The following is a 22,850-nucleotide window of genomic DNA, read 5'->3' as shown; positions in this document are numbered from 1 at the left end:
AAGAAATAAATAGTATGCTCAAGACAAGCAAGAGGATAAGCGAGAAGATAAGCGAGAGGACAAGTGAGAAGCTGCGGTGGGATAATAAAGACTCAGAGAATCGTGTATATAATCGCTTTGAGGCGGCCTTTAAATATATGCTGGAAAAAATTAATGAGCACATTCAGGAATATGCACCTAAACTAACAACACTTGCCGATCAGCTGGAGGATTTTAAGCAGACATTCACGACTCAAATTGAAACAGCCGAAAATCTAGCATCCACCCACTGATGGAAAAGCAACAGCTGCCAATTCCGAATGCAAAAAACTTGGAGACAGGCTTGTTGCTCTGGAAGATGGATACAGAAGGAATAATATTAGAATTGAAGGTCTACCTGAGAATCGCGACAGTCCAAACCCAGTAAATCCGTAGCTGAACTATTCTCCAAAATAATTGGAGAGGACTTTAAATCAGACACCGATATAGCTGCAGCTTATTGCATATGGGGATCGAACAACTCTAGACCTAGGACTTTTATTGTGCGCTTTGAGAAGTTACAATTTCAATTAAATGTAATGTCACTTGTCAGACAGAAACAAGAGATTATATTTGAAAGTAACCTCATTCGTATTTTCCCTGATTTCTCACCCTCAACAGCTGCTAAGCGTGCCTCTTTTTATAATACTAAACAGTACTTATGAAAAGCCGATATCAGATACAGCCTCTTGTATCCCGGCAAACTGAAAGTGGCGATTCAAGGCAAATATTACATATTTACCAGTAGGGAGGAAGCAGATAAAGAGTTAAGAAAGCTGATCCCAACACTCTCCTGAAATACGACCGTGAGTCGCACCATGTTATGGCATTATAAAGAAGGTATCACCGACTGTCTGATCCGCTTGCAGTGACACTGGTACCGTAATTATACATCCTTTTCCCTTCTCGTTCACTATCTGTTTTTGTTTTAATTACAATTAAACACATTTATTTATGTATGTGTGGAAGAAATAAAATTTGCAAACCTTGTTTTTTTTTTTTTTACTATTCTAAGGGAGACTGTTTGACATCATACCCTTGGTTTATTGTTGTTGTTATTAATGCATAAGGGCCACTATTTAACACCATTCCCTGGGTTTACTATCTTAACATTTCAGGAATGTAGAAGATTTTGTTTTCTTTTTTTTTCTTTGTTATGCTTATAGTATTTAGACTGTATTGGCAATAGACATCTCAATTTTAATTCACATACACCGCTGCTTGGGGCTTGTTTTGTTTTAGATGTGCTCTGTCTCTAGGTATGTCGGAGGACTGGGACTTTGTGAAGTGGGGTCCAGTCTCATGTGGGGAAGCAAAGGGGGGGTGGGTGGACTAGGGAGAAAGAGAAAGAGAGCATGCTATCTCTAATCTATCCTTTTAATGCTTATAATTATGATTACCAACCTAACAATGGACTGCATTCTAGCATTGGTATACCATGGAAGACCCAAAGAGTGTCTGATTTAAAGAGAACATGCCGTAGAGCTGAGCGTCAATGGAGGAAGAGTAAACTTACTATCCACCACGAAATATTAAAAGTCAAAATAACAGAATACAATAACACTGTCCGTCTTGAGAGACACTGCTATTTCTCTAATATTATAAATAACAATGCTAGTAATCCTAGAGTCTTATTTTCAACAATTGATCACCTACTAAACCCAGGTAGCTCAAAGGAATGCCTCCTAAGTGCTTCCAGTGAAACCTGTGAGGCTGTCGCTGTATTCTTCAATCAAAAATTAATGATATTAGAAATATAACATAGTATATCTCCCCAACACTAAGGATCCCCCTAAACCCCAACATCCTGTTATAAACAAATTAAACTCTTTCACTAGGATAGATTTACCTGATTTACAAAAAATAATATCTCAATTAAAACCCTCCACCTGCGTCCTTGACCCGATACCAACAAGGTTTTTCAAAGAAGTATCAGGCGTGCTAATTGATAATGTTCTTGACATAGTAAATTCGTCACTAGATACTGGGGTCTTCCCAGACTGTCTTAAGACTGCTGTAGTTAAACCCCTACTTAAGAAACATAATCTTGACCCCTCGGCTCTTGAAAATTTTAGACCCATCTCTAACTTGCCCTTCTTAAGTAAAGTTCTAGAGAAGGCAGTCATTATGCCGTTAAATGACCACCTAAATAAACATGCTATTCTTGATAAATTTCAGTCAGGTTTTAGAACAAATCACAGCACAGAAACTGCACTCGTTAAAGTAGTAAATGACTTGCAGGTAAATGCAGACAGAGGCCATTTATCTGTTCTCATCCTCTTAGATCTGAGTGCTGCATTTGACACCATTGATCACAACATTCTTAGAAATTGCCTTAGTCAATGGGTGGGCCTCTCTGGCAGTGTCTTAAATTGGTTTGAATCCTACCTGACAGGGAGAAAATATTTTGTTAGTTGTGGGAATTACAACTCGAAGACACATGATATCCAATATGGTGTTCCACAAGGCTCTATCCTGGGTCCGCTGTTTTTCTCAATCTACATGCTTCCGTTAGGTCAGATTATCTCAGGGCACAACGTGAGCTACCACAGCTATGCTGATGACACACAGCTGTACTTATCAATAGCACCTGATGACCCGATTCTATTGATTCACTAACACAATGTCTGACTTGTATCTCAGAATGGATGAATAGTAATTTTCTCAAGTTAAATAAAGAAAACTGAAATTTTAGTGATCAGCAATAATGGATACAATGAGGCTATTAGAAATAAACTGGATACATTAGGATTAAAAGTCAAGACGGAGGTAAAAAGCTTAGGGGTGATTGTTGACTGTAATCTGAATTTTAAATCACATATTAATCAGATCATTAGGACAGCATTTTTCACTTAAGAAACATAAGTAAAGTTAGACCTCTTTATCACTGAAAGATGCTGAGAAATTAGTTCACGCGTTTGTTTTCAGTCGACTAGATTACTGTAACGCACTCCTCTCAGGACTACCCAAAAAAGATATAAATCGTTTGCAACTAGTGCAGAATGCAGCTGCTAGAATCCTAACTAGGAAAAGAAAATCTGAACACATTTCTCCAGTTTTGATGTCACTACACTGGTTACCTGTGTCATTCAGGATTGACTTTAAAATTCTGCTTATGGTTTATAAAGCCTTAAATAATCTTGCCCCATCTTATATATCGGAATGTCTGACACCTTATATTCCAAATCGTAACCTCAGATCCTCAAATGAGTGTCTCCTTAGAATTCCAAGAACAAAACTTAAAAGAAGTGGTGAGGCGGCCTTCTGCTGTTATGCACCTAAAATCTGGAATAGCCTGCCAATAGGAATTCGCCAGGCTGATACAGTAGAGCACTTTAAAACACTGCTGAAAACACATTACTTTAACATGGCCTTTTATAACTTCATTTTAATCGTAATTTAACTTAATCCTGATACTCTGTATGTTCAATTCATCATAACAACTATTCATGGTGGCTCTAAAATCGGTACTGACCCCTACTCTCTTTTCTGTTTTTTTTTCCGGTTTCGTTGTGGTGGTGGCCTGCGCCACCTCCACCTACTCAAAGCTTCATGATGCTCCAACAATGATGGACGGATTAAAAGGAAGAAGTCTACGTGACCATCATCATCATCAAGCCCTTCCGTGAGAACCCTAAATCCAAAGAGGACTGTTTCATTTATGTTAGGTAGAATGCCCAGAGGGGACTGGGCGGTATCATGGTCTGGAATCCCTACAGATTTTATTTTTCTCCAGCCGTCTGGAGTTTTTGTTTTTCTGTCCCCTGGCCATTGAACCTTACTCTTATTCGATGTTAATGTTGATTTATTTTTTATAATTATGTCTTTCATTTTTCTATTCTTTAATATGTAAAGCACTTTGAGCTACTGTTTGTATGAAAATGTGCTATATAAATAAATGTTGTTGTTGTTGTTGTTGTTGTTGCATGGCAATAACCTTTGGGAAAACTGGAAAAAAGGTTCAAGCTGTCTCACTTTTGGTTAAGACTACAAAATGATATCAAAAATTCAGAATAAATGTCTCCAAGACGGGACAGTTAACTTTGTGAGCTGGAATGTTAAAGGCCTGAATCACGAATTAAAAAGAAAGTATTCTTTCACCTAACAGGTCTAAACACTAAAATAGTATTTTTACAGGAGGCCCACTTATTAAGCAAGGATCAGTACCGGCTGCAAACAGACTGCCCAAATAATCCATTCCAGCTTTACAAAAAAAAAAACACTAGAGGTGTGGGAATTCTTATACATAGAACAGTTTCATTTGTAGTATTAGATGTAGTATCTGATTCTGAAGGGATATTTATCAGACCCCTGGAGATTTCTAAACCCAAATTCAAGAACATATTCCTTCTACTCACCAGTGCATCACTGCTACTCAGGAATTGATTATTTTTTTGTAGATAACCATTTCTTGTCTATGATTAAATCCTGCAAGTACGAAACTATTGCTATTTCCCACCATGCCCTTCTGATCTTGGAGCAGAAATCATTATGCCCCACATACTCATCTCGTAGATGGCGTCTTAACCCAGTTTTATTAGCAGACGAGAACTTTACAGAATTTATATCAAAACAAATCAGTTTCTTCCTAGAGACAAATATATCCTCAGAGGTCTCTGCAGGAATACTCTGGGAAACCCTGAAGGCCTTCTTAAGAGGACAGATTATCTCATATCTTTCCCACAGAAAAACATTGGAAACCAAGCAGATATCAGAGCTAATCAAATAAATTACTAGAATAGATCAAGAACATGCCAGGTGTCCAAGTGAGACTCTTCATAGCAAAAGACAGGCTCTGCATTCAGAACTCAACCTCTTGACAACTAAAGAAACTGAACAACTCATTTTTAAATCAAGACATTATTACTATGAACACGAAGAGAAAGCTGTTAAGCTTTTAGCTCAACAAATCCACAAGCAAGAAGTTCACAATGCAATCCCAGCAATTACCAACACAAATGTAGACATAATCATTGATCATAAAAATATAATGCACACATTTAGAGACTACTATAAATCCTTATATTCTACTGAGACTAAAGAAGACAGGACACAATCTAATGCATTTCTGGATGCATTAGAGATACCACAAATAAATACACTTAGTTCAGAGGAATTGGATAAACCATTAGCACTATCAGAATTATTAGATGCTATAAAGTCACTTCAGAGTGGAAAAGCAGCAGGCCCCGATGGCTACCCTGCTGAATTTTATAAGACGTTCTCCACTCAGCTAGCTCCCCTCCTATTAGTGACATTCACAGACACTAGAGACAATAAAATTCTACCTCAAACTTTTTGTCAAGCATTAATCACCATCTTTCCTACACAAAATAAAGACATATTGCAATGTGCATCATACAGACCAATTTCACTTCTGAATAATGATGTTAAGATACTTTCCAAAGTCCTAGCTAGAAGGATGGAGAAAGTGTTGCCTTCAGTAATATCACAAGATCAAACTGGATTTATTAAAGGCCGACATTTACCGTCCAATCTTCGATGCCTGTTTAATGTAATATACTCACCCGCAAAGTCAAACATCCCAGAAATTTTATTTTCCTTGGATGAATGAATGGAACTACCTTTTCACTACATTGGAAAAATTTGGGTTTGGCCCGAATATTTTCTCATGGCTCAAATTACTGTATACCAATCCAGAAGCTTCATTTTGTATTAACAACATTAATTCAGACTACTTTAAACTAGAACGTGGTACGAGACAAGGACATCCCTTGTCACCACTACTTTTTGCAATCTCCATTGAGCCACTGGCAGTTCACTATCGAAATGCTTATGAGATAAAGGGGATTATCAGAGAAGGACTTGAACAGAAAATTTCTCTATATGCAGATAATAGGGTCCTGTATATATCAGACCCACAAAATACTGTACCCGCAGTCCTAACAGCACTAACAGAATTTCAAAAGATTTCTAGTCTCAAAATTAATTTGACTAAAAGTGTGCTCTTTTCAGTGAATTCTGAAGCACACAATATTAGATTGGACACCTTCCCTTTTATCATCGCAGATCAGTTTAAATATCTAGGGGTAAACATCACAAGTAAACTTAAAGCTCTTTATCAACAAAATTTTCCTGTCTATATGGAAAAAATCAAGCAAGACTTGCATAGATGGTCAACCCTTCATCTCACTTTAGCTGGAATAATTAACACTATTAAGATGAAGTCCAAATGAGGAAGACTTCAGCGTGTGGCTGCCCGGCGATGACCATGTGACCTGCCCTCAGGGTTTCTGGGAAGGAGAAGGTCCCCGTTATGCTGCCTATTACTTAGCCCATCACCCGATGGTCTGGGACCCCTCCCAGAAGGGGAAGGGGTAGGCAAACAAGGCACCACCCGACGCACATTAAGGTAAAGAAGACATGACTGAACAATCCGCCGAAAAACTGAGACAGGCAGATGACAGTCGGCTACCAGATGAATCCCGGAACTCCAATTCCCAGGTGTCCAGGCGAGACACGATGGCGCATGCACCTGAGATGGACATGTTTGCATGCTCACGGCTGGGAGGTGGGGCTGATGATTTCCTGACCCCGCCTCCAGCCTGTTCAGTTCTGTTTTGGACTCAAACCTGTGAACATCTCAATCATTTCAACCCATTCTGCAGCCAAGGCACAATATACGGGTGGTTGCCCCAAACCTTTTGATGTCTGTGGTCTTGTTTTGTGACAATATATATATATATATATATATATATATATATATATATATATACATATTGTAATGGATGGCCGGCCATTTATCCCGGCCAATACCCCCAAGCCGCCAGGTGGAGCCCTCCTTGCAGCGTGGAGGTCCCAGAAGACCAGCAGGGCATCATGGACATTGGAGTTTTTATGCAAAGCCCTGCTGGATGCCGTGGGGGCCACAGGAGGGAGCTGCAGGGAGGACCGAGGGCTTCTTCGTGCCCTGTGACCGGAGGTTCGTCACAGGAAGAGCGGGACTTCGGGTTGAAGAAAGGGACTATTTACCCTGACCCGGAAGGGAAAAGGACTTGTGGACTATTGGGCAGAAACACTTCCGGGTCAGGGATTATAAAAGGACTATGGGAACTCCCAGACAACGAGCTGAGCTGGGTGGAAGGGTGGCAACGCGTCTGGGAGCTGGAGGATTGTTTATTATTGTATTATTGTGAATATTATGAGTATTGTGGTGGAGAGTGTGCTTTGTGCACTGTGGCGACAAAATAAAGTCAACTTGAGGACTTTTACCTGGTGTCTGGAGTCGTGGACAGGGGTTCAAGGGAGCGAGAGCGCCCCCTATCGTTCACAATATATATAGTATGAACCTAATAATACGTTTTTTATAAGTATAAAATATTAGCTTCATACTCTTATTTCTCTTCAATAAGGGACTAACTCACTTTGAGTGAAAACTACGAGGATACAGAGGAGGATCACTGGAGTCATTATTGCTGTAGATTCTGTCAGTGAGTCTCATTTTGGAGATTATAAAGCCTGACAGAGTGCTAAACTGAGACGAACGTCGCAAAGGGGAGTCTTTATGCAAACTGAACTCCTCACTCCAGCTGCAGAGAAGGAAGAGTGGCTGTGTAGAAACACTGAAAAGTCCCTTCTAAAAGGATGAGAGCACTGTCCTAGGCCTGTACTGAACAATGTTTTTCTCAGAACCCCCCTCTGACACATGTGATCAAACCCACTACTCTGATAGCTTTTAAATGAAAATTCTAAAAAGAAATACCAAGTACTATTAAGTAGTCAGCAGTTAGTGCTCCTGTCTCCTGGCTCCAGTGACTAGATTGCAGTTTGCTGTCAGCCCCGTTTTTATCTGGTTATTTCATTTTGTTCCTGAATCCATGAAGCACACCAGTTTACAAAAATCTCCTCTAGACCATTTCAAATTTTCAACCATGCCAGGAAAGGTTGTTCACTCTCTCCTTTATCTCACTCTTGAATCTTTAGCCATTGCCCTACAAATATGTTCTCAAGATGCAATTTGTCATGTCACAGTCTACAGCTCCCAACATAAAGCTTCCCTTTTAACTGATGATGTTTTGTCATTTCTTGGGAATGCAACCTCTGATCTCCCTTGGGTGCTTAGCATATTTAACTCATTTGAAAATCTATCCAGTTGTTAAATTAACTGATCTAAATCAACTCTTCTCCCCTTAAATCTCCTTCCACATAAATACATTTTCCCTTCATGTTTACAGTACTATTGGTCAGATGTCTGTCCCTTACCAAAGAATACAATATCTTCAAATCACCCAAAGATCTTTTTAGATTTTTACTCTCTCATTCTCTTTTTCCCCTTTTTAATCTATGACCAGCATAAAGTTGTGATCTCTTTACCAAGTGTGGAATTATATTGTTGGACATTTACATTCTCTCCCATTTGGATCTGGCAAGACACCCCACCACTCCAGTTAATCCTCGTCTGTGGCTCACCGTTGTGTCTAAACTACATCCCTACCTGTTCTTCCTTTCACTGTCCTTTAAACTTAAGTCAGGTTTGAATTTTGAGCTCCTTATGTTATCTGACTGCAATATTTTAAAAGTGGAAGTCAGTGCTGAAACAGATGGCATTGGGCATATATAGAGTTTGCTCTTGATGTTTAAATACTTCTCTATTCTTTCTTTATCAAAAAACCTGTATATGTGTGTCTTCCTGCTCTCTGAATTAATCAAGCAGTCCCAAACCATTCATTTGTTTTTCGCATTTTTATTACAAGACTTGGTGAGGAGATTGGAGTGGTTTCTTTTGGATGGGTTTTTAGTTTTTCTTTTTTATTTATTTAGAAAAATGTTTAATGTAGATATCATTTTGGCAATTATTTTTGATAGCTTCACAAAAGTTTAATTGAAAAATAAAACTAAACAAATAAAACACATTCCATCGTGCAAGCTACATATAGCCACATGATTACAAGACACGGAAAGGTAAAGAACATGACAGCTTACAGAGGAGACATAAATACCAAAGAACTCATTTAGGAACTCATATCAATTAGCCTATTAGACCAGCTGTTCTCTGGCCTTTTTCTCCCATACTCCTTTGTAACATGAAGGTTATAACTGGCACCAATCCCCTCTTTATATGTTATTTCTTTTAACAAGTGATTTTATCAAATGACTATTTAACAAATACAAGTAGATTTGTTCATTCAAGTGACCATTAGTGTCCTTTGTTGGATCATCAATGCATCATGAAACACATCGCAGGAAAAGGGGCTGTTTTCAAAGTAGCGAGTAGATGTATTTCCATACAGAAATTTTATTAAATGCAACAACAGTGAGACAAACAAAGCTACGTGGAAGTTTCATTATTTTCCTGTGGTCTCAGTCATGTCCTCTGTTTTCCTAATACTTCCTAAAGCTCCATTAACTGTTGCTGTGTACTGTTAAATACTCGAATAAGAGTGATTTCCAGTATGATAAGATTGATTTCATCTGTAATTGTTTTGTATTATACATTAAGCTGTAAACATCATATCCTTCATTTAAACAAATATGTGTAATGAACATAAAAATGTAGTTTTAGTTATATGCAGTAGGAAGTTTTTAAGTACCGGTAGGTTAACATTCTAATGGAAAATCAAGTGTTTTTGAATGATTTCTCCATCCAGCCATCTATTTACAATCCCACTTCTCCTGACCAGGACCAAAGATTAGCTGGAGGTTATCCCAGCAAGCAGTGGTAGCACAGCAGGAAAATTCCCGAGATGAAGCATCAGTCCTACAATTGATGTTTTGTTCAGTATTTTGTGCTGCAGTCGGCTTTAACTTTGTAAAGGAGGTCTTATTTATGGAAGCTGTCTCCTAGTTTTTTTGTTGACTAATTTTTGTTATCCTTTTAACTTTATACAGTAAACAGAAGTTAAAAAGAAAAAATTGTACAAAAAATAAATCTACCAATTTTTGCTTTATAGTTTCTTGTATAAGTGACCGGATGTTCCAAAATCAAAAAAAAGGATTTCAACCAAAGATTGTGAAGAGAGTGCAAAAAATCACAAATAGCTGACTACTTGGTCAGACTTACTGACATCCATATTGTTATATGAGGAGTGCTGGCAGCACAAGTGACACCAGGCCACCATTTGGACCTGTGACTGCGCAGCTGATTCTTTATTTAGTTGGTCACACTAACAAAATGAACCTTAAAGATGGAATCTCGTATTTCTCTAAGTTAGATTTTCACTCTCTTTTTATTTCATTTAAATTTTTCTGTAAGGTTGCTCCATTTTGGTTTTGCTGTCGTATTACATTTAGTTGTTTCAGTTCACTGGTTTCTGCATTAAGTCTCATCTCAGTGTTTCAGTTTCACACCTGCAAACATGAAAATAGCATAGTGAGGTTTTTGTACGAGTCTCAATCACTGTGTGGTAAACTGATGCCCTGCTGACAGTAGTAGTGACCGGCGTCTTCAAGTTGGACTCCACTGATACTCAAACTGAATGAAGTTCCTAACCCGCTGCCAGTGAAGCGACTCGGGGTGTCACCGTAGAGAAAGCTCACACTATAGATCAGAAGTTCAGGAGCTTCTCCAGGTCTCTGCTGGTACCAGGCCATGGCAGCACCCACACTACTCCCAGTAGTACAAGTGAAGGTGACGCTCCCTCCTGGGGACACTGACTTTGGTGCTGATGGTTGAGTCACAGAAATCTGACAGCTTGAATCTACAGAAAAACAAAATATAAGCATTCAATTCAAGAATATAAAATTGGTAATTATTAGTTTGTAAATACAAAAAGTATACTTAAAATTTGCAACTTCTTGTGTTATAATTCACTTAATACAGAAACTCAGTTACCCTGAATGAAGACTACGAAGACAGAGAGCAGCACCAGAGCAGTCATGGTGGCTGGAGATTCTGTCAGTGCGACACATGCAGGAAATTATAAATGCAGTCAGACTGATGAACTGAAACAGGAGTCATTAAGGGGGCGTTTTTATGCAAAGACCACCACACTGCACCTGTGTGGCAAAAGAGAACAGGGATCTCACCATGAATAATGTCCTTAGATGCCTGTGTCGACCACTATATTTATTACAAAATGACACTGAGGTTCAGTTCAAATTCCACAACCTTGTTAGTTTTCAGTGAAAATTAAAAACAAATCCTGAATGCTTTCAGGTCTCTAGTCGCCCCCAGATGCTGTGTGTTCTGTTTCTCAGCTTGTAGGACTTGACTTCTATTCCCAGAAAATCTGTGCTGAGTTTTCACTTAATATTCTCCCAAGGACTGAGGTTTCTTCCGATTGCTCAGTTACATTGACTGCCAAGTGTAAATGAGCTAATTTGATCTAAAACTGAATGTGTGATGGGCTGACATCTTGATATACTATATACTGTATATACTGTACAATATATATTTATATATGCAATTTCACAACAATTCAACCAAAGTGAGAGAACAACTACAGTAAAAGTGTAGAATGGCCTGTCATAGACCAGACGTGGCACAAGGAGAGTTAATTTGGTGGATCTCATCTGTCTGATGAAACAACAGAAATGGGTGACAAACTATGAACAGTGCAGTGGAGCTCTGGGACTGTCATGAGGAGGGTCTCGGGTTCAGTCAAAATCCTGGAACAATTTTCTATTCTTGACATTAGATTTACTCATTTATTTATATTCCATAGACTGTGTATTTGCTGGTGACTTTTTCTCACTGGCTGTGTGTGTTATTGACATTACATATACAGTAAGTGTTTAATATTAGTGTTACAATTTTTGTTCTTTGAGTTTGAATTCATCAGTCAGTCATCATCATCCTAACACAGGGTAATGGGTGTCTGCTGGAGCCAATCACAGACAACACAGGGTGCAAGGCAGGAACAAATCCTAGGCAGGGCGCCAGCCCACCGCAGGGCACACACACAAAGCACACACTAAGGACAATTTAGGATCACCAATGCACCTAACCTGCTTGTCTTTGGACTGTGAGAGGAAACCAGAGCAGCCGGAGGAAACCCAGGGAGAACATGCAGACTCCACACAGGGAGGACCCGGGAAGCCAACCCAGGTCTCCTAACTGTGAGGCAGTAGCGCTACCCACTGCGCCACCCTTGTGTTTGAATTAGATATGTCAAATGATCTAGCCTCTCACATGAATTTACATTTCACCATTTACTGTAGTGATAAAAATAACATTTCCCTAACTAATAGAGATTTTCTGTTGTCAAAAACATCTCAGTGTGTTGTGGAAGCTACAGTGTAATTGGTTGTTTTATTTTGAACATCAGGAGGATGGCAGAGTAGCACAGCAGATTGTGTCACTGCCATGCTGCTCCTGGGACATGTGTATTGTTCACCAGAACTAAAAAGTCTTTCCACAACCTTTGTTTTGTTTTTTTAAATTAGGCCACTTGGCAACATTTAAGTCAACTGGTTGGCTGTTTTCATATCTTGTGTGCAGTGCTGCTGGGATCAGCCGAACAATCACAACTTTATAGTCAATAAAGTCACTTCAGACAAGAATGGGTGGAAGAGAAGCAGATCAAGGACACACTCAGTCATTTTACACTGAAACACATGGTGTAAAATCATTAAGATATAGTGCTGAAAGACCTTTAACTTCATTAAGAGATGTTTAAACTGATAAAGAAGTCAACAGTGTATGTAGTGGCAGATCTTTGAAATGAGAAGCTCAATCTCAGTATTTAAGGAAGACATCTATGTACATGGGGTTTCCTTGGCCAGTTTATGCCAATTGGATGCCCCATGCTATGACATTTCTGTGCCCTCTAACTCCTTCCCCATTTGGTTACATAACACAAATTATGGAATAAGTATATAACAGGAATCTCAAGATTTAATCTGTCCTGTCACAGTCTACAGCTCCCAACATAAAGCTACCCTTTTAACTGATGATGTTTTGTCATTTCTTGAGAATGTAACCTCTGATCTCCCTTGGTTGCTTAGCTTATTTAACTCATTTGAAAATCTATCCAGTTATAAATTTAACTGATCTAAATCAACTCTTCTCCCCTTAAATCTCCTTGCACAGGCTCTCAGGATCTAGAGCAAGGTTGACAAGTGTCTTGGTTCTTGTCCAGTCTGGCACTCTCATACTCCACAATTTGGCTTTTCCTACATCACTCTAGAATGCATCAGGATATTCTGACCCTCGAGGATGTTTGTGATGACTCTAGTCTTTGAGGTCGAAGTAAAATCCCTTTCCTTTTTCTTAGAACTTAAGCATGTACTACTATAATCTTTACTTCCTTCACATCTTCTCTATAAATGTTGCTGCTCTCTTTCTTATTCTTTGAAGTCAGTGACTGCACTCTATGTGTCTCTCTGCATGGCATCCTACAGGCCCCCTAACAGTATCCTCACAGAGTGATCTTTCCTGTGTCCCCCCTACCTTATGGATTTCATTTTTTTTTTACATTTTTTTGTTTTCTCTAAGAACCTAAATATCATCACATTCTGTGCAAATATGTTCATTGTTTATATTTTATTTTCCAGAAGCATTGTGCCATGGGCCTGGCTGTGAATTCTACCTGTCGTTATTGTATGATGAATGTTCCTGGTTCATTTTTGCTCATTGCTCTGAGAATGTCCACCAGTTCAAGCTTTCTAGTCTGCTAGTTGTAATTTTCTGACTTTCATTCTTTCTATAAATGCTTCAAATTCTTCTTCTGTTAGGCCTCTCTTCTCTCCCTTTTACTGTTACCCCAGCAGAGGTTATTCTGTTCTGATACAATCATGACCATCTTTCTTTGACTTTATTGAAGAATCCTTTATTCAATTTGCTTTTACTTGAATTTTCTGCTGAACTGATCAGTATGTTATCTGACTCCAATATTTAAAGGTGGAAGTCAGTGCTGAAACGGGTCCTGAGTTGGATGGCACTGGGCATAGAGTTTGCTCTTGATGTTTAAATACTTCTCTATCCCTTCTTTATTACAAAACCTGTATATGTGTGTCTTCCTGCTCTCTGAATTAATCAAGCAGTCCCAAACCTTTCATTTGTTTCTCGCATTTTTATTACAGGGCTTGGTGGGGAGATTGGAGTGGTTTCTGTTGGATGGGTTTTTTGTATTTCTTTTTTATTTATTCTGAAAAATGTTTGATGTAGATATAATTTTGACAATTACATTTGATAGTTTCACAAAAGTTTAACTGAAAAATAAAACAAAACAAAACACATTCCATCGTGCAAGCTACATACTGTATAGCCACATGATAACAAGACACGGAAAGGTAAAGAACATGACAACTTACCAGAGAAGAGAAATAAATACTAAAAACTCATTTAGGAACTCATATCAATTGGCCTATTAGACCAGCTGTTCTCAGGCCATTTTCTACTATACTCCTTTGTAACATGAAGGTTATAGCTGGCACCAATCCCCTCTTTATATGTTATTTCTTTTAACAACTGATTTTATCAAAGGACTATTTAACAAATACAAGTAGATTTTTGAGCAGCACGGTGGTGCAGTGGGTAGCGCTGCTACCTCACAGTTAGGAGACCCGGGTTCGCTTCCCAGGTCCTCCCTGCATGGAGTTTGCATGTTATCCCCGTGTCTGCATGGGTTTCCTCCGGGTGCTCTGGTTTCCTCCCACAGTCCAAAGACATGCAGGTTAGGTGCATTGGCAATTCCAAATTGTTCCCTGTGGTGGGCTGGTGCCCTGCCAGGGTTTTTTTTCCTGCCTTGTGATGCCTGGGATTGGCTCCAGCAGACCCCCGTGACCCTGTAGTTAGGATATAGCGGGTTGGATAATGGATGGACGGAAGTAGATTTGTTCATTCAAGTGACCATTAGTGTCCTTTGTTGGATCATCAATGCATCATGCAAACACATCGCAGGAACGGGGGCTATTTTCAAAGTGGTGAGCAGATATTTTCAGTCCCATACATGATTTAATTAAATGCAACAACAGTGAGACAAACAAAGCCACGTGAAAGTTTTATTATTTTCCTGTGGTCTCAGTCATGTCCTCTGGTTTCCCAATACTTCCTAAAGCTCCATTAACTGTTGCTGTGTACTGTTAAATACTCGAATAAGAGCGATTTCCAGTATGATAGGATTGATTTCATCTGTAATTGTTTTTTTAATATACGTTAAGCTGTAAACATCAACAACAACAACATTTATTTATATAGCACATTTTCATACAAACAGTAGCTCAAAGTGCTTTACATATTAAAGAATAGAAAAATGAAAGACATAATTATAAAAAATAAATCAACATTAACATCGAATAAGAGTAAGGTTCAATGGCCAGGGGACAGAAAAACAAAAACTCCAGACGGCTGGAGAAAAATAAAATCTGTAGGGATTCCAGACCATGATACCGCCCAGTCCCCTCTGGGCATTCTACCTAACATAAATGAAACAGTCCTCTTTGGATTTAGGGTTCTCACGGAAGGGCTTGATGATGATGATGGTCACGTAGACTTCTTCCTTTTAATCTGTCCATCATTGTTGGAGCATCATGAAGCTTTGAGTAGGTGGAGGTGTCGCAGGCCACCACCACAAAGAAACCGGAAAAAGAAACAGAAAAGAGTAGGGGTCAGTACGGATTTTAGAGCCACCATGAATAGTTGTTATGATGAATTGAACATACAGAGTATCAGGATTAAGTTAAATTACGATTAAAATGAAGTTATAAAAAGGCCATGTTAAAGTAATGTGTTTTCAGCAGTGTTTTAAAGTGCTCTACTGTATCAGCCTGGCGAATTCCTATTGGCAGGCTATTCCAGATTTTAGGTGCATAACAGCAGAAGGCCGCCTCACCACTTCTTTTAAGTTTTGTTCTTGGAATTCTAAGGAGACACTCATTTGAGGATCTGAGGTTACGATTTGGAATATAAGGTGTCAGACATTCCGATATATAAGATGGGGCGAGATTATTTAAGGCTTTATAAACCATAAGCAGAATTTTAAAGTCAATTCTGAATGACACAGGTAACCAGTGTAGTGACATCAAAACTGGAGTGATGTGTTCTGATTTTCTTTTCCTAGTTAGGATTCTAGCAGCTGCATTCTGCACTAGTTGCAAACGATTTATATCTTTTTGGGTAGTCCTGAGAGGAGTGCGTTACAGTAATCTAGTCGACTGAAAACAAACGCGTGAACTAATTTCTCAGCATCTTTCAGTGATATAAGAGGTCTAACTTTACTTATGTTTCTTAAGTGAAAAATGCTGTCCTAATGATCTGATTAATATGTGATTTAAAATTCAGATTACAGTCAACAATCACCCCTAAGCTTTTTACCTCCGTCTTGACTTTTAATCCTAATGTATCCAGTTTATTTCTAATAGCCTCATTGTATCCATTATTGCTGATCACTAAAATTTCAGTTTTCTCTTTATTTAACTTGAGAAAATTACTATTCATCCATTCTGAGATACTAGTCAGACATTGTGTTAGTGAATCAATAGAATCAGGGTCATCAGGTGCTATTGATAAGTACAGCTGTGTGTCATCAGCATAGCTGTGGTAGCTCACGTTGTGCCCTGAGATAATCTGACCTAACGGAAGCATGTAGATTGAGAATAACAGCGGACCCAGGATAGAGCCTTGTGGAACACCATATTGGATATCATGTGTCTTGAGTTGTAATTCCCACAACTAACAAAATATTTTCTCCCTGTCAGGTAGGATTCAAACCAATTTAAGACACTGCCAGAGAGGCCCACCCATTGACTAAGGCGATTTCTAAGAATGTTGTGATCAATGGTGTCAAATGCAGCACTCAGATCTAAGAGGATGAGAACAGATAAATGGCCTCTGTCTGCATTTACCCGCAAGTCATTTACTACTTTAACGAGTGCAGTTTCTGTGCTGTGATTTGTTCTAAAACCTGACTGAAATTTATCAAGAATAGCATGTTTATTTAGGTGGTCATTTAACTGCATAATGACTGCCTTCTCTAGAACTTTACTTAAGAAGGGCAGGTTAGAGATGGGTCTAAAATTTTCAAGAGCGAGGGTCAAGATTATGTTTCTTAAGTAGGGGTTTAACTACAGCAGTCTTAAGACAGTCTGGGAAGACCCCAGTATCTAGTGACGAATTTACTATGTCAAGAACATTATCAATTAGCACGCCTGATACTTCTTTGAAAAACCTTGTTGGTATCGGGTCAAGGACGAGGTGGAGGGTTTTAATTGAGATATTATTTTTGTAAATCAGGTAAATCTATCCTAGTGAAAGAGTTTAATTTGTTTATAACAGGATGTTGGGGTTTAGGGGATCCTTAGTGTTGGGGAGATATACTATGTTATTTCTAATATCATTAATTTTTGATTGAAAATACAGCGACAGCCTCACAGGTTTCACTGGAAGCACTTAGGAGGCATTCCTTTGAGCTACCTGGGTTTAGTAGGTGATCAATTGTTGAAAATAAGACTCTAGGATTACTAGCATTGTTATTTATAATCTTGAGAAATAGCAGCGTCTCTCAAGACGGACAGTGTTATTGTATTCTGTTATTTTGACTTTTAATATTTCGTGGTGGATAGTAAGTTTAGTCTTCCTCCATTGACGCTCAGCTCTACGGCATGTTCTCTTTAAATCAGACACTCTTTGGGTCTTCCATGGTATACAATGCTAGAAGATTTTTTCACTGTCTTTTCAGGTGCAACTATGTCAACAGCAGCTCTCACTTTAGAATTAAATCTTTCCACCTTACTATTTACATTGTCCTCGCTATTATAGCTGGCACTATAAACGGACTGATTGCTTAAAATGTTTGTAAGTTTTAAAGCTGCTGCAATCAAAGAAGCGTTTTTAACAATATGCTTCTCATGAGTGTTTTTATCATTATTTCTATATTAAAAAGTAGAAGAAAATGGTCTGATAGACCAATATCAATGATCTGTTTTATATCAACTTTCAGTCCTTTAGTAATCACTAAGTCTAATGTATGACCTGCTTTATGTGTAGGCTGATTTATGAGTTGTCTCAAATCAAAAGAATCCAGGAGGTTCATAAATTCTTTTACTTTTAGATCACACTGATTATCTATATGAAAATTAAAGTCGCCAACTATTAGGAGTGTGTCATAATTAGTAATTAAAATTGACATTAAGTCAGAGAATTCCTCAAAAACGCGCGTTATATTTAGGAGGTCTATACACGGATAGTACTAGAACTTGAGAATCTCCATGAATAACAACGGCGAGATACTCAAAGGACTTGAACTTACCAAAACTGACATCTTTACATTTTAATCGGCTCGAGTAAATGTTAGCCAATCCGCCCCCCCTTTTTCCCTGGCGGTTTGAATGAGTAAAACTGTAATCCGGGGCAGATTCGATTAAAACTGACGCGCATCTGAATTCAGCCATGTTTCATTTAGTGCAATAAGATCTATTTTTTATCACTAATAAGATCGTTGATAAAAACGTTTTGTTAGTTAAAGCTCTGACATTTAATAGTGCCATATTTAATGTTTGGAGGTGCAGAGATGAGTACTATGCGTTATTGTTATTTGGAATAGGAACTAAATTATTATTATTAGCGCGCTCTGTGTATATTTTTGTTTAATCTGTGATCTGTTTTATAGTTTTAATACATTGTTCCTCTAAAATAGTGATTTTAATTAGATTATTGGAGTTTATGCCGTATTTCCTAGGTTTTCTACGTGCATTGAGATTGCTTATTACAGTATTAATGGTGTGAACTTTAACGGAAGACTCTATTAAACATTCATCATGTCCTGGCACAGCAGTATTATTTCGGAAGGGGTTAAGAGCAGAGATAGATAGTCAAGAAAAACGAATTACCTTCGATATGTTTTCGGAGAGGACCCGGCGCCAAACTGTTCGGATGCAGGCCATCACGCTTGAAGAGACGCGCCTTTCCAAAAGAGATTCCAATTGTTGATGAAGCCGACATCCTTCTTCTTGCAGAAACCCTGTAGCCAGTTGTTCAACCCTAGCAGACGACTGTAGTACTCGTTGGATCGTCTGGCGAGAGGTAGTGGACCAAACGAAGATCTTTGCCGATGGGGTCCTCTCCTTCGTGTCTCTAATCAGAGCTGCGAAGTCAGCCTTCAGGATTTCTGATTGTCGGTGCCTTATATCGTTTACGCCGGCATGCAAGACGATTGATCCAACTGCCCTCTCCTTGTGTTTCTCGTAGACTGCTGGCGCGTTTCATTACATCTCGGACACGAGCACCGGGAAAACAAGAAACAAACGATTTTGCATTAGGGCATGCGACATTAAGGTTTCTAACGATGGAATCACCTACCACTAATACATCACCAGGTGCTGAAGGCGAAATGGGGACGCGGAGAGGGTCAAACCGGTTCTGAGATAAAATGCTCGCCTGTGCCGATGGAGGTGCTCTGGCCTTGAACCCCCGCCTGCATAGCTGAAATCCACCGAGGTCAGCAGCGGCGTCGCTCCTACGAGAGCGGGGTGGAGGTCGGCACAACACGGGGTTGATGTTTCGCCGGTTCCAGATGGCAAGGACGGTTTATCCAACAGCCGGGCCTTCAGATTTCTCAGGTATTTCCGTCGGGACAGGAGTATCTGAATCTTTTCATCAAGTGCTTGGAGTTCCTCAGTTACGATTTCAACGCGAGTTACCCCACTGTCGGCCATTTTCTACTTTGTGCCCTAGGAGAAATGAGAGAGAGAGAGAGGTTAGAGAGAGGTCCTGATTGCTTCCATCATATTCTTCATTTAAAGAAATATGTATAAAGAACATAAAAATGTAGTTTTAATTATATGCAATAGGAAGTTTTTAAGTACCGGTAGGTTAACATTCTATTGGAAAATCAAGTGTTTTTGAATAATTTCTCCATCCATCCATCCATTTACAATCCCACTGATCCTGACCAGGACCAAAGATTAGCTGGAGGTTATCCCAGCAAGCAGTGGGAGCTCAGCAGGAAAAGTCCCTAGAAAGAGCATCAGTCCTACAGTTGATGTTTTGTTCAGTATTTTGTGTTGCAGTCGGCTTTAACTTTGTAAAGGAAGTCTTAATTCTGGAAGTTGGCTGCTAGTTTTTTAGTTGACTAAATTTTGTTATCATTTTAACTTCATACAGTAAACAGAAATTAAAAAGAAAAATCTGTACAAAAAAGAAATCTAAAAATTTTTTCTTTATACTTTTCTGTATAAGTGACCGAATGTTCCAAAATTAAAAAAAGGGATTTTAACCAAAGATTGTGAAGAGACTGCAAAGAATCACAAATAGCTGACTGCTTGGTCAGACTTACTGACATCCATATTGTTATATGAGGAGTGCTCGCAGCACAAGTGACACCAGACCGCCATTTGGACCTGTGACTGTGCAGCTGATTCTTTATTTAGTTGGTCACACTAACAAAATGAACCTTAAATATGGAATCTCATATTTCTCTAAGGTAGAGTTTTCTCTTGTTCTGTTTTTTTTATTTCATTTTAATTTTTTGGTTTTACTGTCACCTCACATTCAGTTGTTTCAGTTCACTGGTTTCTGTATTAAATCTCAATTCTGTATTTCAGTTTCACACCTGCAGACTTGACAGAAGCTCAGTGAGGTTTTTACGAGTCTCAATCACTGTGTGAGAGGGTAGTTAGCATGCTGCATACAGTAGTAGTGACCGGCATCTTCAGGTTGGACTCCACTGATAGTCATACTGTATGAAGTTCCTGAACCGCTGCCACTGAAGCGACTCGGGATGCCAGTGTGGCGAGTGCTTGCACTATAGATCAAGGATTTAGGAGCTTCTCCAGGTCTCTGCTGGTACCAGGCCTTGGCAGCACCCACACTACTCCCAGTAGTACAAGTGAAGGTGACGCTCCCTCCTGGGGAAACTGACTTTGGTGCTGATGGTTGATTCACAGAAATCTGACAGCTTGAATCTACAGAAAAACAAAATATAAGCATTCAATTCAAGAATATAAAATTGATAATTATTAGTTTGTAAATACAAAAAGTATACTTAAAATTTCCAACTTCTTGTGTTATAATTCACTTAATTTAGAAACTCAGTTACCCTGAATGAAGACTACGAAGACAGACAGCAGCACCAGAGCAGTCATGGTGGCAGGAGATTCTGTCAGTGCGACACATGCAGGAAATTATAAATGCAGTCAGACTGATAAACTGAAACAGGAGTCACTAGGGGGGCGTTTTTATGCAAAGACCACCACACTGCACCTGTGTGGCAAAAGAGAACAGGGATCTCACCATGAATAATGTCCTTAGATGCCTGTGTCGACCACTATATTTATTACAAAATGACACTGAGGTTCAGTTCAAATTCCACAACCTTGTTAGTTTTCAGTGAAAATTAAAAACAAATCCTGAATGCTTTCGGGTCTCTAGTCGCCCCCAGAGGCTGAGTGTTCTGTTTCCCAGCTTGTAGGACTTGACTTCTATTCCCAGAAAATCTGTGTTGAGTTTTCACGTAGTTTTCTCCCAAGCACTGAGGTTTTCACCAATTGCTCAGTTACATTGACTGCCAAGTGTAAATAAGCTAATTTGATCTAAAACTGAATATGTGATGGGCTGATATCTTGATATAATATATACTGTATATACAATACATATTTATATATACAATTTCACAACAATTCAACCAATGTGAGAGAACAACTACAGTAAAAGTGTAGAAGAGGCCAGTCACAGACCAGACGTGGCACAAGGAGAGTTAATTTGGTGGATCTCATCTGTCTGATGAAATAACAGAAATGGGTGACAAACTGTGAACAGTGCAGTGGAGCTCTGGGACTGTCATGAGGAGGGTCTCAGGTCCAGTTAAAATCCTGGTGCAATTTTCTATTCTTGACATTAGATTTACTCATTTATTTATATTCCACAGACTGTGTGTTTGCTGGTCACTTTTTCTCACTGGCTGTTTGTGTTATTGACATTACATATATAGTAAGTTTTTATTATTAGTGTGAAAATTTTTGTTCTCTGTGTTTGAATTCATCAGTCAGTCATCATCATCCAACCCGCTATAGCCTAACACAGGAGTCTGCTGGAGCCAATCCCAGCCAACTCAGGGTGCAAGGCAGGAAACAAACCCCAGGCAGGGCGCCAGCCCACCACAGGACACACACACACACACACACACTAGGGACAATTTAGGATCGCCAATGCATCTAACCTGCATGTCTTTGGGCTGTGAGAGGAATCCGGAGCAGCCAGAGGAAATCCACGCAGACACAGGGAGAACAAGCAAACTCCACACAGGAAGGACATGGGATGTAAACCCAGGTCTCCTAACTGCGAGGGAGCAGCGCTACCCACTGCGCCATCATGCCACCCTTGTGTTTGAATTAGATATGTCAAATGATCTAGACTCTCACATGAAATTACATTTCACCATTTACTGTACTGTTAAAAATAATATTTTCCTAACTGATAGAGATTTCTGTTGTCAAAAACATCTCAGTGTGCTACAGAAGCTACGGTGTAATAGTTTTGTTTATTTTGAACATCAAGAGGAAGGCAGAGTAGCACAGCAGATTGTGTCACTGCCACGCTGCTGCTGGGACGTGTATTGTTCACCAAAACTAAAAAGTCTTTTCACAACCTTTGTTTGTTTTGTTTTTTTTAAATTAGGCCACTTGGCAACATTTAAGTCAACTGGTTGGCTGTTTTCATATCTTGTGTGCAGTGCTGCTGGGATCAGCCGAACAATCACAACTTTATAGTCAATAAAGTCAGTTCAGACAAGAATGGGTGAAAGAGAAGCAGATCAAGGACACACTCAGTCATTTTACACTGAAACACATTATTTAAAATCATTAAGATATATTGCTGAAAGACCTATAACCTCATTAAGAGATGTTAAAACTGATAAAGAAGTCAACAGTGTATGTAGTGGCAGATCTTTGAAATGAGAAGCTCAATCTCAGTATTTAAGGAAGACATCTATGTA

General features: G+C 39.0%; 2 gene segments (V, D, J or C); both read right to left on the bottom strand.

The window, feature by feature from the left end:
* Window positions 1–10,242: 10,242 nt before the first annotated feature.
* On the bottom strand, window positions 10,243–10,890 carry LOC120528663. The segment is given in 2 exon segments: window positions 10,243–10,676; window positions 10,811–10,890. Coding segments are annotated over 2 exon segments (354 nt in total).
* Window positions 10,891–20,477: 9,587 nt separating this feature from the next.
* Window positions 20,478–21,037, bottom strand: LOC120527985. The segment is given in 2 exon segments: window positions 20,478–20,820; window positions 20,955–21,037. Coding segments are annotated over 2 exon segments (354 nt in total).
* Window positions 21,038–22,850: the final 1,813 nt, after the last annotated feature.

This window comes from Polypterus senegalus, chromosome 4, assembly GCF_016835505.1.
Source record: "Polypterus senegalus isolate Bchr_013 chromosome 4, ASM1683550v1, whole genome shotgun sequence".
In the NCBI taxonomy this organism is placed as follows: domain Eukaryota; kingdom Metazoa; phylum Chordata; class Cladistia; order Polypteriformes; family Polypteridae; genus Polypterus; species Polypterus senegalus.
Note: the sequence above shows the minus strand (reverse complement) of the source record. Positions and strands in the feature narration are given on the sequence as shown.